The 18017-nt window shown below is 42.9% G+C and overlaps 1 protein-coding gene across 3 annotated transcripts in view; it reads right to left on the bottom strand.

Annotated features, from left to right (window-relative positions):
* Positions 1-18017, bottom strand: part of KCNAB1 (potassium voltage-gated channel subfamily A regulatory beta subunit 1) — a 257521-nt gene that overhangs the window by 36172 nt on the left and 203332 nt on the right. For all 3 annotated transcript variants that reach the window (XM_054040307.1, XM_054040309.1, XM_054040308.1), the window contains 5 exons: positions 17835-17914; positions 13781-13825; positions 10792-10836; positions 8898-8941; positions 3657-3743 (listed from right to left, as the gene is read on the bottom strand). In XM_054040307.1, coding sequence (XP_053896282.1) covers positions 3657-3743; positions 8898-8941; positions 10792-10836; positions 13781-13825; positions 17835-17914 — 301 coding nt within the window. The remainder of the gene's footprint in view (positions 1-3656; positions 3744-8897; positions 8942-10791; positions 10837-13780; positions 13826-17834; positions 17915-18017) is intronic.

Below are 18017 nucleotides of genomic sequence, written 5' to 3'. Positions count from 1 at the left end.
GCTTAATGGTATTTTGGCTTCAAACAGACAGGTCTTGGAGGATATAACACAGACTGGTCAGGAACTTCTTCTCTGGGCCTGTCCTCGTTAGATAAGTCTGTTTACTTAGGTCTGTACTGTAAGAGGTCATTGGCCACACTGCAGAGTAATGGAAAGGCCTCTCTTAACTGGTTTATTGGGATAATGACTCATGCTCTTTAAAGAGACATTGTCAGATGGAACAGTAGAGAGAATGCAGAGTAGCCTTGTCTGACAGGGATGAAGTGGCATTAACAATGGGTCTCTTTTTTTTAAGAGTATGTGTTTTCTTAGATATGGCAGGAGGAAGGATAACTTTCCAGCTTCATTCTGACCACCAAGAAGCCCTTGGTTTTCAGTGAAGGTTAAGTCCAGCAGGAAGGAGAGAGAATGAGTTAAATCCCAAAGGAAAATCTTGTTTTGAAGTCCCTGTGCCTATGCTGAATGAACATAACTCTTAGAATCAGGTTTCTGGCTTGTCATGTTTACAACTTCAGAATTCACTTCCCAAGAATATTTTCCAACATTCACTTAAAATTTGTTATTTGCATGAACATCATGACCCAGTAAACCCATTTCTTAGAATATTCCCAGAAAGTGAACACACACAAAAAGCACAAACACAGTCAAAGAGAATTTATTTAGAAGAGTGAACCAACTATTCATAGCAAAGTTTTGCAATATTTGCCCATGTCTGCTGTGCTCTAATGTAGGCCACATCGGTTGGTGAACTGTTCTTAGAAGAACAGGTTCTTTTCTGAGCTAGGCCCAGATACTTTCTAAATACAGCCGACAACAATAACAGTGACTCAGAAAATCACTTGTAGTTTCTTCTTCTTCTGCTCAATAAAAAACATGAAGGCCATAAGTGAGAGCAGCCATAACATGCTTACACATAAAATACTCTCTACACTGTTTTATATTATAATTGACTGAGCAAAAAAGGTTATTTCTCCCTCCAAGATACAACATGTCATGTTTTTTGACCTTATCACCTATCAGTAAATCTCCCCTGGTCTTAAAATCTCAGGCCAATCTCCTAATCCTCTAGCTGCAGGGAGTTGTCAGTCAGTGTAACGCTAATGTAATCTACCCAGAGTTTGAATTGGAGCCTATTTTAGTTAGCAAATGGGCTTCAAAACCTCTGAATTTCAAGCTAACAATTTAAAACAGTGTTATCAAGTTCCTGGGCTGTTTAATGTAGTTATTCTACCACCCATGACAGAATCAGATTCTGCAGACGGCAAGGTTTGTTTGGTTTTTTTAATTAAGTTTTTAGTTCTAATGGTTGAGAAGATAATATTCTGAATTGGAACCTGTGTAGGGTTTCAACATTAGGTTGAAAAACACCTGACATCTAAGAGAAGTGTTTAACGGTCCCCATTCAATAGGGTGCTAACTCGGAAGTTTAATTATAATTCAAAGGTTAGATTTTCAGATGACTGTGTTCCTGATATACATATCTAATTACCATAATTGTGCATACAAATCAGGCAATTGACTATGCAAATGGACAACTGAACAAAGGGCTGGAATAGCAGTCATTTTCCCCCACTTGAATGTAACTGTGACTTTGTCAACTATGGACTTGTTGAGACTAGGATTTAAAAGTGTGATGTTAGCATGTGTCAGCTAACACATGCTAACAAACATGTTTTAAAAGTCTAGAACAGACAAGGCAGACTGCCTTTAATGCATGCTAAACTGGTCAAGACAAAGCTGAGGCTTCCCCTAGCATTGAAGAAAGGGTGCCTTGTACACACTAGACTTTAAAAAAATGTTTGTTAGAAGATGTTATGTAACATCACACCTTTAAATTCTAGTCTAGAGAAGGCCTAGAAGGGCCACACTCTACCCTTAGGGTGACCAGACATCCCGATATTTCCTTGTTTGTTCCGCATCCCGACCGATGTTCGGTCGGGACATGGGACAAACAAGCAATTTTGCCCTTCGCTCCGGCGCACAGGCAGAGCCCGGAGGGGCTCTCGCCCCCCCCGCCCTGACTCTGCCCCGTCCTTCCCCCATTGGATCCCTCCCCAAATCCCCGCCCTGGCCCCGCCTCTTCCCCAAGCATGCGGCATTCCTCCTCCCTCCCAGGTTTGCACATGGCCAGGGCCGGGAGCGAAGCGTGGAGGCTGCTCCAGCCCTACTGCCATGGGGCGGCATGGTGAGTCTGGGGGCAGCGCTGAGCGGGCAGGGCCCGGGTGGGTGGAGACACGCGTGGGGCGGACACGCTCCTGCCAGGAGGGGCCGGGCCCGGCCCCGGCTGCCTGGTTCGCCCCTTGCCCGGGTGGGTCCCCGAGCTCCCCGCGGCCGGAGAGGGGCTGCCCGGGGCTGCGGGGGCGAGTGTCCCGGGGGGCGGAGTGGAGCAGCCTCTGCTGCGGGGCCGGGGCGACAGAGCCCGGGAGCGGCTGGGCCAGGAACTGCAGGAGGGGCCTGGAGCGCGGCTCGGCTGCACAGCTTGGAGCCCAGGCTGGGCCTGGGAGCGAGGGGATGGGGGAGCTGGGGGTGTATTGGGGGTTGGAGCTGAGAGTTGGGTGGAGACGGGGCTTTGCCACTGCTGCCTGGCGGTGGGGGGGGGAGGGAGGGGGCTCCAGCTATTTTTTTTTGCTCCGCTCCCCCCTCCCGCCCCCCCGGTGTCCCGATATTTCATCTTTGTCATCTGGTCACCCTATCTACCCTTGAGCTTCTACCAACCTCCATTTATTGTCTGTGGTAGCTCCACAGTGGTAGGAGCTTGGTCACAAACTATGTAGCTCCAGCCCATGGATCATAATTAAAAATATAATTTATCCTAGTTTTACCCATGATGCCTCCCCTATATTAAGTGCTGCATTCCGGATCATACTATCTAGTAATTCAAGCTAACACCACTGATCAATATTGAGAAATATTTTTTTTAATCAGTCCTCATGCTGCATGATAGAAGTCAATAAGAGTTTTGCCACCGATTTCAATGGGAGCAGAATCACGTCTTTTATGAGTAGACAACAAGAGAAGAATTTCAGATATTAGATCTTGTTTTAAAATAAGAATAAAGTTATGGCCTTGAGCTATACAGCATTCCCTCACTGAGGGCCAATTTTTGAACCCCTTATTTCCATTGGCAAGCGGGTACTTGCTTGAGTACTGCCACTGAAGTCAATGGGAATTACTGCTCATCAATGGCAGTGAGGCATTCACAAACTGGCCCCTAAGATGGGCACCTCAGAAACCATTTAAAACTTAGTATCACAGGCACATCCTGAAAACATAAACAGGGCAGAAGATTTATTACATTATAGGAAGGGACAGGCAGATTTCATTAGGCATGAAGTTCGGCACAAGATTCAAACACAAATTCATTTCAGGTGTGTTTGATGAAATCAGAAAAAAGACAAACTTGGGGAAATGAACAGCATTAAAGCCACCCCAGTGATATAAACAAATCCCCAATACCTTCCTTTTTAAGAAAAATGAATGCATTTAGAATAAGTGTAAATATTAAGGACTCCAAGGTCTCAAGAGTGAGGTGTTTTATACTGAATCTGCTTCACTTGAATACTTAGTAAATAGATTTTCATTTTCCACCATGATTGGTACAAGCCTTTTATCCAGAATCAATCACATTAAAATCTTGTGTTAAAGCTCTCACTAACCTTCCATGGGGGTATTATTGTCTGGTCGATTTGCAAAGACAACATCCACATACTCGAGCTGCAGTCTCTGGAGAGAAGCCTTTAATCCTAGAAGCAGCAAGGAAAAAAAAAAGAATATATACCATTAGAAATAGCCAGAATGAAGTTTGGAACACATCACAAAAGAAGTGACAGTTCTGACATATCACAATACTGGACTATTCTAAAATGTACACTGAAGATGGACGATGATGTCTCATGTCTGCTCAGCCACATTAAAAAAATATCAAAGTTTGGCTTCATGATGAATTCATAGCCCTCCACAAGAATTTTTTTTAATCACACTCAAATTTGGATTGGAAAAGACACCATCTTGGTGAGCCTGTCAATTGGCAGCCTCCAGGGACAGCGTTCACTGATGTTGTTTCAGAGTTAATCTAATCAAAATCCTGTCAGAGAGTATTTTTGAATCACCCTATGGCACATTACATTGGTATGGTTCCACATAATTAAGCCCTGCCACTCCAGGGGCTTTCCAGAAATGAAAACCCAGGGGAGAGGAATCATGACATTGTTATATATTTATGATTACCAAGACTATTACAACCCTGAAAAAATGTGATACCGAACAGGCTCCTTCTACCAAGTTAAACAAAATTTACCCTCTATTTGCAAAAGTTATCCAGCAAACTGCAACAAGCTAAACTCATAATGTTGCACAAATAGCCAGGCTATGGGCTTGTGGCAACTTAGTCCTGGAAGCCAGAAGAGCTGGGTTCTATTCCTGACTCCTACAAATTTATTATGTGTCAGGACAAAGTCACTTTCTGTATCTCAATTTCCTCATCTATAAAATGGGAATAACATTAATGCTTACTGACTTCACACGAGTGCTGGGAGGCTTAATTCATTATATAAGGGCTTGGCTACACTTGCGAGTTACAGCGCAATAAAGGAACTCCGGGCGCATTAGCTCACTACCTGTCCACACTGGCAAGGCACGTAGAGCGCTCTGACTCCGTGGCTACAGTGCTGCTGGTACTCCACCTCAGTGAGTGGAATAACGTTTGCTGCGCCCCCGCTGGAGCACCGCAGTGCTAGTGTGAATGAGGTGTTGCATTACTGCACTCTGATTGACCTCTGGAAACATCCCATAATCCCCTTAAGTCAAGTGGCCACTCTTGTCATTGTTTTGAACTTGCTGTAGGAATGCTGTAGGAATGCGGATATGCCCTTTCAAAGCTTCGTTTCTGACAGCTGGCTGCTTATCTGCTCCGGGAAAAAGGAATGCTGCTTGCTTTGAGTGAGTGAGAGAGAGGCGGGGGGGAGGGGGATCTGAACTTACAAGACAGCGTGCTGACATGCTCTCAGCCCCACAAAAACCCATTCTCTCTCCCTCCACATACACTCAACATACTCCCTGTCACACTCCACCCCACCCCTCGCATTTGAAAAGCACGTTGCAGCCACTTGCATGCTGGGATAGCTATCACAATGCACTGCTCTTTGTGGCATGGCAAGAGCTGCTAATGTGGCCACGCCAGTGCGCTTCCAGCTGAGGGTATAAACACTTGGCAGCGTTTTCCCTGCTGCGGTCTCCGAAGGCTGGTTTAACTCCCAGCGCTCTACAACTGCAAGTGTAACCATGCCCTAAGTGCTTTGAGATCTATAGTTTGATCATGCTATAGGAATGCAAGATTCTATGTGGTCTTTTCATAGCAGTAAGGTGAATTTGTAATATATCTGAGTGCTCCCACATAGTGTACTGTAATGCTAAATTTATTTTAAATTGTTTAACCCCCCCAACTTTCCCCCCCTAAAAGAGGACTAGAATCTTGGTTGATGTAAACTGGCTTATTTCCAGAAGGCTAAATCCCCAGCTGGTGTAAATCAGAGCTACACCAGCTATAAACAAAAGTTGTGGGGTGTTTATAATGACACGACTATAACAACAATTCAGAAAACAGATAAAATATATATTTCCAGAGAACTAGTGTACTATATTTTTAAATGGCGAACCTGACTCATTTAAATTAGTTATAAAAAGTGAATGATCATTTTTGTAAGCACCTGAGCAAACTGCATCCCTCTGCTACAAATCACAGCACTTATCTTGTTTGAAAATGTTTTAGAAATCTTTCAGGAAGTTGTACAGTGAAGACCTCTTGTCTAGCTTCATAGATAAAACCCTCTGTTCGTGACACCTCACACAGACACACTGTACCTCTAATTAAAGTATAACTACCACTGGCTACTGCTGATATAGTATATCATAGAATGCACAGCTCTACAATATTCAAAGAGAACTTGAACTATCTGTCCCTGGGGGCTCTCCACTTGTTAATTTTAATTCCACATGAAGGTTAAGGGTCCTTTTCCTGTCTTTTTCTTTTGTGTCTAAAATAATCAGTATCTTAACTGTAACTCGGCAAAAGGTTTGCAGTGAACAATTCATTAAATGTATTCAGCCTTTTATTCTGCTTGTGAACTATCTGTAAACAGGTTTAGTGGAAGAATGGTTCATACAAACGTATTCCAGCTTGCGCATTGGTGTCAAATAATTTGCCACAACTACTACTTCACATTTTTTCCTCATAATTTGCTATGCATAATAAACCAAAACAAAACCCTAGATCCAGCTATAGTAACGCCTCGCTTAAGTTGTAGTTATGTTCCTGAAAAATGCTAAGCGAAACGATGTTAAGTGAATCCAATTTCCCCATAAGAATTAATGTAAATAGAGGGGGTTAGGTTCCAGGGAAATGTTTTTTGCCTGACAAAAGACTCTCTCTCTCTCTATATATATATACACACATACACACACACAAGTTTTAAACAAAATTTAATACTGTACACAGCAATGATGATTGTGAAGCTTGGTTGAGGTGGTGGAGTCAGAGGGTGGGATATTTTCCCAGGGAATGCCTTACTGCTAAATAATGAACTAGCACTCAGCTGAGCCTTTAAGGGTTAACACATTGTTGTTAATATAGCTTCACAGTCTACAAGGCAGCATGAATGGAGGGAGGGGAGACAGCATGGCAGAGAGAGAGAGACAGAGACACACTATGTGTGTGTGTGTGTGTGTGTGTGTGTGTGTGTGTGTGTGTGTGTGTGTGTGTGTGTGTGTGTGTGTGTGTGTGTGTGTGTGTGTGTGAGAGAGAGATGCGCATTGCCCCTTTAAGTACACTGACCCCACTCTAAGTACATTGCCTTTTTAAGTAGATCAGCAAGTTGAGACAGCAGCTGCTGCCAGCAAGCTCCCTCCATCCTGAGCCCTGTCATGTCCCATTTCCCTCCCCCCCCCCACTCTGTGGAGATGGGAGGCAGGAGCGTGGGGAAGGAGATACCCTGACATTAGCACCCCTTCCCCCCCACCCCACACAGCAAGCAGGAGGCTCCCAGGAGCAGCTCCAAGGCAGAGGGCAGGAGCAGCACATGGCAGTGGGGGGAGGGACAGCTGAACTGCTGGCAATTGATAGCCTGCTGGGCTGCTGCTGCACAGGGAACTTAGGGGAGTGGGGAGCTGATGGGGGGTGCCGGTCCATCCAAGTCCCCACCACTAGCTCCAACAGGCTGCTCTTCCTGCAAGCAGTGGACAAAGCAAGCAGCTGCCAAACAACATGATAAGGGAGCATTGAGCAACTTTAAACAAGCACGGTCTCTAATTGATCAGCAATGAGGCTTGAGCCCATCTCTATAGCATAGTATATTATTACTATGCATAATTAGTATTTATAGGTCTGAACTTTTCTTTTTCTAACTTGCTTTATTTTTAACACTAGTAATGTTTTGGATCAAATGTGAATACACCTAGAAGAACGGGGCATACATTTTAACAGCTTTTGCAATAGCTACCGGACACAATTAGGTTTTATCTCATATGTGAGAGGCAAGACTAATCATCTCCAAGATTCTTCACCCCTTGTGCAGAGATCCAGCATGAGGCCCTCTACTCCACTTAGGCCTCCGAACTGGGACTGCACAAGAGGTTGGCTGTCTGAGCAGCTGCAGTGGGGTGCCTGAGCAGCCCCAGATTGCCACAAACTGATCTCCACATCAAGAAATGGAACCGGCCTGGAAGATCAATTTGGGGAAGGCCAGCACAGGGGAGGGGCGGTGGATCCATTTTTATGTTCCAATGCCCAAAACCACCATGGAGGGACTATGGCTGTTTTCCAACCCAGAGTTTGGAGAAGCAGCTCTGCACACTGGCCCAGATTGTGACATGAATTTCACCTCTCTTCATCCTCACACTCCATCTGCACTGAGTCCGAATACCTGGGCTTCATGCAAGTGGAGTGAATCTCATCTTTGTTGTGATTAATATGAACAAAAGTATTGTCAAGATTAGGCCTCAAACTTCCAGAAGCTTCAGAAAGCAAGCCTCGCAGAATTAAACAAACTTGTGATCAGGATGCACTGCAACCAGATAACACTTTAGGCTGACTCATTATGTATTGAGATAATCTATTCACCCGCACATAATTTATAAAATCCACATTTACCACATTTGAGGCAATTGGCTACATGGAGCTGTGTGGGCCTATAACTTATAAAATTGAAGCAACCACGCTAACCACACTACAAATTTGGCCCACCCCGATTGGATGGTCTGTTTTAAAACATGGCTGACAGATAAGATAAAAAGTACGAAGGCACAGGACTAAAGGTGTGTGTTTCGGTCATAAGAAAAACCTGACCCACACCCCCTGAACCGAAGAGACATGTACTTTTCGACTGTCTGTACCTGGCCAGTGTGGAAAACGGCCGACTGAAGGGTAATGTATTTTCAGATGAATGCAGGGTAAGATTATGGAGTAAAGAAGTCTGGTTGCTCAAGCTGAATTGATCTCAAGTTGTATTGATACTATAGTGTTAAGACTAGTAGTAAGTAGCTAATGAATAACTTTACATGTACTTGTGCTTGTCTTCAGTATAATTTGCCATTTATATTAATCTTTCTTCAGGGCTGGTCTTTAATCTTTCTTTTCTTATTTTGTCTGTGTTGCCTTTATAGCCGGAGATCATTAAAAACTTTTTTTGAGGAATAATTAGTAGTTTTAATTTCTCTTATATGGGCACTACTCAACCTCATTACATCTGTGTTGGGAAGTAACGATCACCCAGGGCACAACTAGGGCCCTGATGCGTGTCCCCCTTCTTCCTTCATCTCCGTGTTGTTCTTTTTTTCCCTTATTCAAGATGCTCCTTAAGCCAGATGGATTTTTGGAATGGATAAGGCACATTTACAGCACATACCTTCAATGATGTGTTTTCTTGAAAGTCCCCTTTCTGTTTCAGCTCTGCAAAGGTAAAATTACTATTAGTGTGGGTGTTATTATTATAACACTCCTAAAGAACTGATGTTCTTAGATTTGCTAATTTTATATTCCAGTCAGAACAAGCTTTAAATGTTTGAGAAATGAGAAAATTAGAACTCAGATAACAGAGCTACCCTTCACTGGAGAAGAAACAACCAAATTCCAGAGACAATAGCATCCAGAAGAAACAACATTCATATTAATAATACCCAGTAACGTTCATCCTTTCTATAGTAATGTACAACCTGACATGCAAGTTATCATTCTTTTAGAAGTGGGAGCATGAAGTGATTAAGTTTCATTGGAAGATGAAGCAAAACCCAATACAAGCTTCAATTAAATTTGATGGACTAGGATTTGATCTAATCCCCTGTCCTAACTGGTCTCCTCAGGACAACCTTATTAAAACTTTCTTGTTCACACCACCTTTTGACAACTATTCCAAAAGGATATAAAATAGAATTAATGCTTTTCCCTCAAATGTAGACATACTGTCAGCTTTATGAACTACAACAAAGTAATTAATTTGGGCTTTCAGAGATGCTGCAGTCCTTATTCAGGCAAAACTCCACTTGACGAGTCAATAGGAATTTTGCTTGAGTAAGGACTGCAGGATCAGGATCAGAGTTATTAAACGATGACAGTCTCATTGTGTATTGTATATTTTGTAGACATCCCACTTCTAAGGGAAAACTACAAGAAATTACATACATTTTATGTGGCCCATATTTCAAATCTAAACTAGATTTAGAGGCAATATAACATTTTATAATCTTTCTTGCAGACTGTTTAATTTTGTATGTGTTTGCAACATATCAACCATATTTTGAGTCTGAAGCAAAGCAATAACACAATAAAGTGAAACAAGACCATTACTATAAATCTACAGTACTCAAATGCATAGCATTCTCTTATTTATATCCAGAGTCTGCTGGAGAACCCAAAACCTATAACCCATCTCTCCAGCTTCAGAATTTATGGTAAATAACTTCAGTGAAATGACAATCATTTATTCTTTTATACATGCCTAAAGAAAAACGCCCAGTTCAACACATTGCAGTTTTTTTATGAATTATGATAAGGAGTAAACTTTACATTTTTTCTGAGACATTCTGATAGCCTTTGATTTCAGTGCATTTCAAAATACACTGTGCAGATCAAATTGGAAGGAAGGCAGACAGACAGAAAGATTGTACAGAGTTTGAAAAGCAAAACCCGTTAAATCTCTTTAAATAATTTAACCAATAGTTCAAACACTGGTAACACATCAGAAGTAAATTCAGCCAGTAAAATTTGTGCTTCAAGCCCACAACAAAGGGCAAACTCTCTTTCATTTAGCTCAACACTAAGAGAGAAATGGCCCATTTTTACCTCAAACAAGATGGTCTTTTTTATCTGAGCTCGCTGCAGGGAGTGAGCTTAACTCAAACCCACAGGTCAGGCAGATATTTTTAACAACGTGTTAAATAAAATGCTATCATGTTGGCAGGATTGGGCGGCTTTTCTCCTGTGGAGTATTATGCTGGTTGCCCTCCTTCTGATTTCATCCATGTTTTGGAAATGGGAGTTTAAGAGACTGCACTTGAACAATCTAAATGAATTATCTTGCATCAAAAGAGTGCAGCTGGGTTATTCCTTTTGGTGCCATTTGCTAGGGTCTAATGCCAGGTCGATATCTTTGTTGAGCACTGACTTCTTCAAAAGTCTTCTTCAAATGAGCACAAATTAGCCCTAAGATTTCACTAACCTGTATATAACTTGGTTGCCTTAAAGGGATAAAGACATGCAGAATCAAACTCTATTCTCTATAACCATACAATTATAAAACTTACTTTCCACCCCAGTAGAGTTTTGTTGTTATGACCAGACTGGATCTCCTAGACATAAAAAAGAAAAAGCATGTTGCAATTTTGTTTTTAACAGGCATATGGAGTAGAAATCAAAGCAAAAAAACCCCACCCTCTTTAGATGTTGTACCACTCCCAAAGTGGCAATTTCCTTTTATTTACAGCTAAAGCAGTCATAAGGTTTGTCTTTAAAGGAGTCCCTCAATTCAAGGTTCTTAACTTTGGCTGCAGGACAATGCATAACTACGGCTCTAAGTTCGGATTGCTTCTACTGAATAACTATACACTTTCTTATACCAGTCCAAGTGTAGATCATCCAACTTTCATTGTCTGATCAATGATGCAGTACAACCTTGTTACCTTGTAAACAAAATGTGGACCCTAAAATAAATAAGGAAAGTAGCTGCTGTACTCTGAGGTATAAGCAAAGTTAGTAATTTCCTGCAGATTTACGGGCCAGTTCTCTCACAACTGTGTAAATCACCTGCAACTCCATTGATTTCAATGGAGTTAACTAGTGTGAAAGTGATGGCAGCGAGAGGAAAATCAGAGCTGCTCAGTTCAGCATTTAACTCTTCCAGAAAAACAAAAACATATTAGTCATGGTTTTAAAGGCTCAATTCTAGAGCTCACAGATAAGGGATTTATGAAATCACATGCTCTGCTGTAGCTGCTGCTAAGCACTTAGAACCCACACTGATTAATGATAAACATCAAACTATTCTGGCAATTTCAATAATGCTGCTGTGTCAAGAGAAAAGTGTAGAAAACGTCACCAAAAGCATCTGATGTAAATTACTGGTATGAAACTACTTCAATGAGAAGCAGTATGAATATTGTTATACAGTGACCTTGAGATATTAAAACCAAAAGAATGATCCATTTGCTAGGTTTGTCTATAAATTCCAATGTATTACTAAAACAAAGATCTATTGGCTGGAAAATACTTTGCCATATACTACAGAATCTTTGTCAACCCCTCTCCAAGGGCCTGACCCAATGGCTATTAGTCAATAGAAAGGCTGCCAATGATTTAAATGAACATTGAACAGGGCCCAGTATTTTGTTCTGACTTCAATCAGCTGCAGGACCGCAGCAAGGAAGATTAAACAAAATATGTTTCAGTTTAAAATGAAGAAACTTAAGAAAATAATACAGCAAGTATTAGACACTTGCTGACAGTGAATGCCATTAAATATGCACACACAGAATGTACAGTTGAACAAAACAGTTCCACTACATTTACAAGCCTGAACATTTTGGGGGCAAGTTTTCAAGAACAGGGGTTTGCTCCTGATAAAGTCAATGAGATTTCTGCCACTGACTTAAAAAAGAACAGGTTCTGCCCTTATCCCTAGGGGACAGATTTGTAACTCCCTTGGGAGTTAGGCACCTAAATACCTTTAAAAATCTTTCCCAGGTGCCTACGTTGAATATATTCAAAGGGGCAAAAACATGTAGCAGTGTGTGGGCTAAGGCATCCTTTTAGAAAATTTCCCCATTTTTGTTTAAGATACTCTCAAATTAAAATAATTTGTATTCACTCTTAAAATGCTGCATAGATCCTGGAGATATATTCATGATATACAGCAGCGACATGTACTTTGCACTTTGTTCTGCAGTACACTGAGTCTCTATTGAATAATCATCCCACTAAAGGATACTTATATCTGATGTGTTGAAAAATGGAATGCCATTGGGATAATTCCTTAGTGGAGGGATGACCAGGACAGATTGTGGAGAGCTTTAAAGATTATGTAAATGCCACTTAAACTACACAAACATATGCTAGTGTACACACAGGAATGAATCATTTAAATTAGGTCTAATCTCATATGAGGTATCCAAAAAGAAATCCCATCATGCTTTCTAACTCTTTATATATAACATTACATGAAAAAAAAAAAACATTGCTAAGATTGCAAAGTCAAGCAGTCTCAAGCCAGGCACCCAGAAAACGAGGAACATGCAATTAGAGACCACCTATGAAAAGTTTGGTTTAAGTGACTTGCCCAGCATCACATAGAAACTCTGTCAAAGAGGCAGGGATAAAACACAGTTTTCCAGAGCAGCATTTAACTGCCTTAACCATGAGACCATCCTTTCTCTTCCTGCAATCCCCTGCCCCATTCACTACACATTCCAGCTTCTAGAAGGGGAGGTGGGAGAGCTCAGTGGTTTGGCCTGCTAAACCCAGGGTTGTGAGTTCAATCCTTGAGGGGGCCACTTAGGGATCTGGGGCAAAATCAGTACTTGGTCCTGCTAGTGAAGGCAGGGGGCTGGACTCGATGACTTTTCGGGGTCCCTTCCAGTTCTAGGAGATAGAATATCTCCATATATTATTATTATAGAACAAATGAGGCTGGGGATCTAAAAACAAGAGTCTCCTTCACTGCAACCTGATTGATCCCCAGGTCCATATTGTGCACTGAAGGAGGCAGGGGTCCTATGGAAAAAACAAAAAAACAGTGTGATGATGATGTAATTAAAGACTGTATCATAATGTAACACCCAAGGGAGCTGAACTATGGTTGCACAGAAAACCTGAATTCTGGTATTTTCTAACTTTTCCTAACAGTAAAACAACCTATTTTTTTCCCCAACCTCATTCTCAAAAAATGGCTGAATCTTTCCAAAAAAATTTCAGACCAAGGCAGACACCTGGTATGGAAACGTTCCGCTCAAACAAAGTTTGGCAAAATTATAAACAACAACTGACAACAGGGGTTCATAATGGGAAGCACTGGGCAATCTTAGTAATAGGAAGTGCTACCAGCTCTTCCTATGACTTTTATGCCAACTTTTCCAACCAGCTGATGGGTTCAGCACATGTTAAAAAAGCTACTATTTTTTAAAACAAAAGAATTCAGATATGTTCTGTGGTACTGATCTTCTACCACTGAAGCAAAAGGGAGTTTTGCCATTGACTTCAATTGCAGTAATTGTCAGGCAGGCTCTAAAATCTATACAGTACCTCCAGCCCTTCTTTTTGATTATGCTTCCCAGAATCACCTCAGCCCTGGGGAGGAAAAAAATGCACTTGAGTATAAAATACTTTAAAGACAAGAATGCACTGAACATAAAGTAAATCATGAAACCAATTATTCATTGGAACTCTGCCATACGCACTATTACATAAAAAAATCTGCTCACATTAAACCTTTATTTTTTTCTACTTGACACATTGGAAAATGGCTTATTGCCCCATGTCCTTGCTGACCTGAATGTGCCTTTTTTGCACTGTCTTTATGAGGCAGAGGGTGTAATTTAACAATTCAGTGTCTGTGCTAAACAGAATCAATGTAAATGTCACACTTGTAAAGTCAACTGTGAGTCAACTGATTTGTTTTTAATTGTGGCATTTCTCCCCTCTCCAAATGTCAGCACAGAGTCAGACAGTGATTGGACAGAAACACACTGCAGTTTCAATTTAGCTATAGACTGTCTACCAAATACATTGCAGAAAACTATAAACCAAATCCTTAATTGTCTTGCACGGGCCTATGTGGCCCAAATGTTGGCAGATGACCCATGCAGCAGAGAAACTGTGCATCAGCCTGAGTGAGTACATCTCTAGTGGGTCTACACAGGGTGATGTGGAGGAGGGAAGTTGGCCTGTTACTCATAAATGGGAGAATGGCCAGCACAGACTACATTGCCAGTATCACCTTGAAGCATGTGTTGATGTTAGGGTTTTCTTCCTTCAGCCCCATTGTGCATCAGGGCATATTCATTCAAAACACAACCCTGCAAGTAGGGCTATGTTCTTTTTAAAGTTAGTCAGTTTTAAGGCTGAGTGGTGCAAAGCCGCCTTCATGGAGGCCAGGATCAGGCCCACGACATTTTGGGTGTGTATGCAAAGTCAGTTCAAGGTCATTTTGTCCATGCAAGAAACAGAGCTGAATATAGAGTGAAATGAAGGGGAGCATGTACTGAGCACAAACCAGGGGGATGAAAGCACTTTTAAGTGCTGGTTTTTCTGTAAGAATCAGGGAGCCCATAAAGGAAGAGAACAGACTGAGGATTTATTTGAAGTGGAGAATGCAGGAAAATGCCCTCTCGCTAAAGTATCTGCTTCCGGTCTCTTAGCACTTGTCTATAGAAGAAAGTCACACCGGTTTAACTGCGCTGATGCAGGGGAGTAAGGGGACATAAAACACTTGCTTCCTCAGACTATGTGGGATGTCAGGGAAGAGAACAGCCTCTGCAGTGAGAGGGCGGGACCTGGGCAGAGACTTGTCTCCACCTCCTCTAATGATGGCCCGGGAGCTAATCTGGCATGGAGAGGGAGGTAATCTGCAGAGCAACAGCACTTTACTTCCCCGCCCAGAGCCAGTGGGGTGACCAGGTAATGAACAGTGACTTTCAGAGTCACAATCCATCCCCTGGTCTGCAGCTAGGGCAGCTGAACTGCACACTGCCCCTTACCCAGGGCAGGCTGTGATCTCACAGTCTAGCCCAAATGAATAAAGTGAGTGATTAATATTTGTATAGAATCTTTTTCTTCTTCTTTTAATTAAGCCATGGCATTAAGAGCCTTAGTCCCCCTTCCATAAAAGCCATTTCCTGACATTTTGGATAAGGATTTCAATGCTGTCAGCATCATGTGCTAATCATCATTAAGAGGTGTGCTGACTTTTTATTTATTCCGGATGTTTTTATCCAGACATCAATAGTGAAATGCACAGAGTAGCTTACATGTGAGATACGAGCAATGCATTTAGACTTGTTAGCCTAATCCAGTTCTCTCCTTCCAGAATGGGACCCCGAAAATAGGTTCTCTATTTATTTTCTCAGTGTGGATACTGAGCTGGAATCTCAGCTGGTGTAAACTGGCACAGAAATTAATGGAGTTAGGACGATTTACCCAGCTGAGGGTCTGGCCCATTATCTTCCACTAAAAAAATCAGGACTTGATTTAAAAGTTCTTGGCAGGGGATCATGTTCTTCTTTGCCAACACAATGGCATTGATGTAACTACATATAACTGACACTGGACAAAGAGTCCCACTCCTCTCCCCCCAGCTTAAAGATGGCCATGGCTGTAGGCCTTGCGGAAGTGATTAATGCACTCTTTGGGAGGTGGCCCTGCATATGGAGCCCTCTCTGTTCCCTGTTCACGTTGAAACAGGGAAAAATGCAGCCAAGTACCCTACATTCCTGGCAAGAGGATAGGTGCTTGCCTGAGAGGTGGAAGAAGAACACAGATGTCCCAGTCTCTCATAGGAAATATGAGGTTCCACATAAGCAGCATTTGTTTTTTAGAAAAATGGTGTTTATTAAGGCGGCATTATAGGACAAGGGTAGGGTGACCAGATGTCCCAATTTTATAGGGACAGTCCTGATTTTTGGGTCTTTTTCTTGTATAGGCTCCTATTACCCCCCACCCCCGTCCTGCTTTTTCACACTTGCTGTCTGGTCACCCTAGACAAGGGTAGGGTGTGGAGTAGAGCAGAAATCACCCCAGCAACATGGTGAGTGTTTCACCTGGAGGGGAGTGCCAAATTTTCACATCCAATCGCCAAATCAGGTGCTTGGGCCAGGTTTGCTGAAAGACTTGTCAAAGTCTGCAAACCTGAGCTATGCTCATTGTATTGTACGGCATGGCTGGATCTTAAAAGCACCTGCAAACTGGAGAGGAAAAAACATTTCACATGAAGCACTATGAAAGAAAAGCCCCAATTTTCCACAGAGTTTGTGGCACTTTGTTACCCTGGTATAGAGGAGTGGACTCACCCCTGCGGCGCCTCTTGCTGGTCATCTCGGGAATTAGCTCGTTCCAGCTCCGGAGCGCCCTCTGCAGGCCAGTGATCCGCCTGTCCTCTGGCCCCCATGGACCCCCTGGACTCCGGTGCCCTTTTGTCTGTGGTGTTGCCCCCTGGCAGTACCCACACAGTTCTGGGTCTCCTCCTCCCAGGGGAACCCCCACCCACTATCCCCACTTTGCCTCAGTCTTGGCTACTGCCCAGTCTCCATTTAGCCTCCATTCACTGGGGCAGACTGCAGTATCAGCCACTCATCACAGGCAAAGGGGTTCAGACCTGCTGCCTCTGCCTACCTGTGGGCTGCCTCCTGCAACCCAAGTGCCCCTTTGGCATTACACTAGACCTGCAGCCTGGGACTTTCCTAGGCCAGAGCTCCCCAGCTCCCTTGGCCTTTTCCCAGCCCTGCTCCACTCTAGGCACTCAGTTAAGCTCCCTGCAGCCACGCCCTTCTCTCCCTGAACACAGAGAGAGACTTCTTCTGGGCCTCTGGATCACAGCCTTTTATAGGGACCAGCTGGGCCTGATTGGGGCATGGCCCAGCTGTGGCTACTTCCCCAATCAGCCTAGCTTTTCCCTGCCACAGCCCTCTTCCTGGCTGTTTTAAGCCCTTCAGGACCAGAGTGGGTAACCACCCCACTACACCTGGGTAAAAGCTAAACTCCAATGTTACTAAGTTCTTGGGGGACACCCAAAACCTCTAGTGAGCTAAAACTGGGGTGAAGTTCAATAACCTCCTAAGAGGGTGGGGGCACAAAGGCACTTGGGATCAAACTCAATTTCATAAAAAGGAAATATGTAACATCAGGGTTTATCTGTATCTAAAGCCAATCTTTCACATTGGCAAAGTGGTAGGACATCAGACCTCTCCAAGCAAGGCCCCATGTTGGGTGATTTGCTCTTGTTCGCAAGGATGTTTAATTTAGAGTTTGAACACATAACTAGACTGGGAACACCCGAAATCCAAGGCAGATCATCCTCCTATGAAGTCTTAGTGCACTACTCCAGTGCGTCCCAGTATACATTTACATCTGAGTCAAAATATACCTTAAATGACACTAGTGCCGATCTGCAGTAACTCCATATAAAGTCAATAGGGTCACTCCAGATTTACACCAGAGTAACTGAAAATAGAACCTGATACGCTTCTGTGGTTGCATTTGTTTAAAGGCTGAGTTAGGTTGGCAGTGAATAAATAGGAAGTTAAACAAAGTGAAACTTGGCTTGGTAAAACACTCCAACACCTTGAGCCACACATACACTTACCTTCCAGCTGCGTACACCTCCGCTGTATCAAACAGGTTTACTCCACTCTCATAAGCGATGGTCATTAGCTGTTCAGCAACCTTAGGGAAGCCAGAGGCATACGATTAGTCAAGTGGCTGCAGAAACAATCCCCAGCAAGCCTGACATGCTACTCATCATCTGGCCCAAGGAGTAGGGCTGAGG

Source organism: Malaclemys terrapin, chromosome 9, assembly GCF_027887155.1.
Source record: "Malaclemys terrapin pileata isolate rMalTer1 chromosome 9, rMalTer1.hap1, whole genome shotgun sequence".
Classification (NCBI taxonomy): Eukaryota; Metazoa; Chordata; order Testudines; family Emydidae; genus Malaclemys; species Malaclemys terrapin.
Note: the sequence above shows the minus strand (reverse complement) of the source record. Positions and strands in the feature narration are given on the sequence as shown.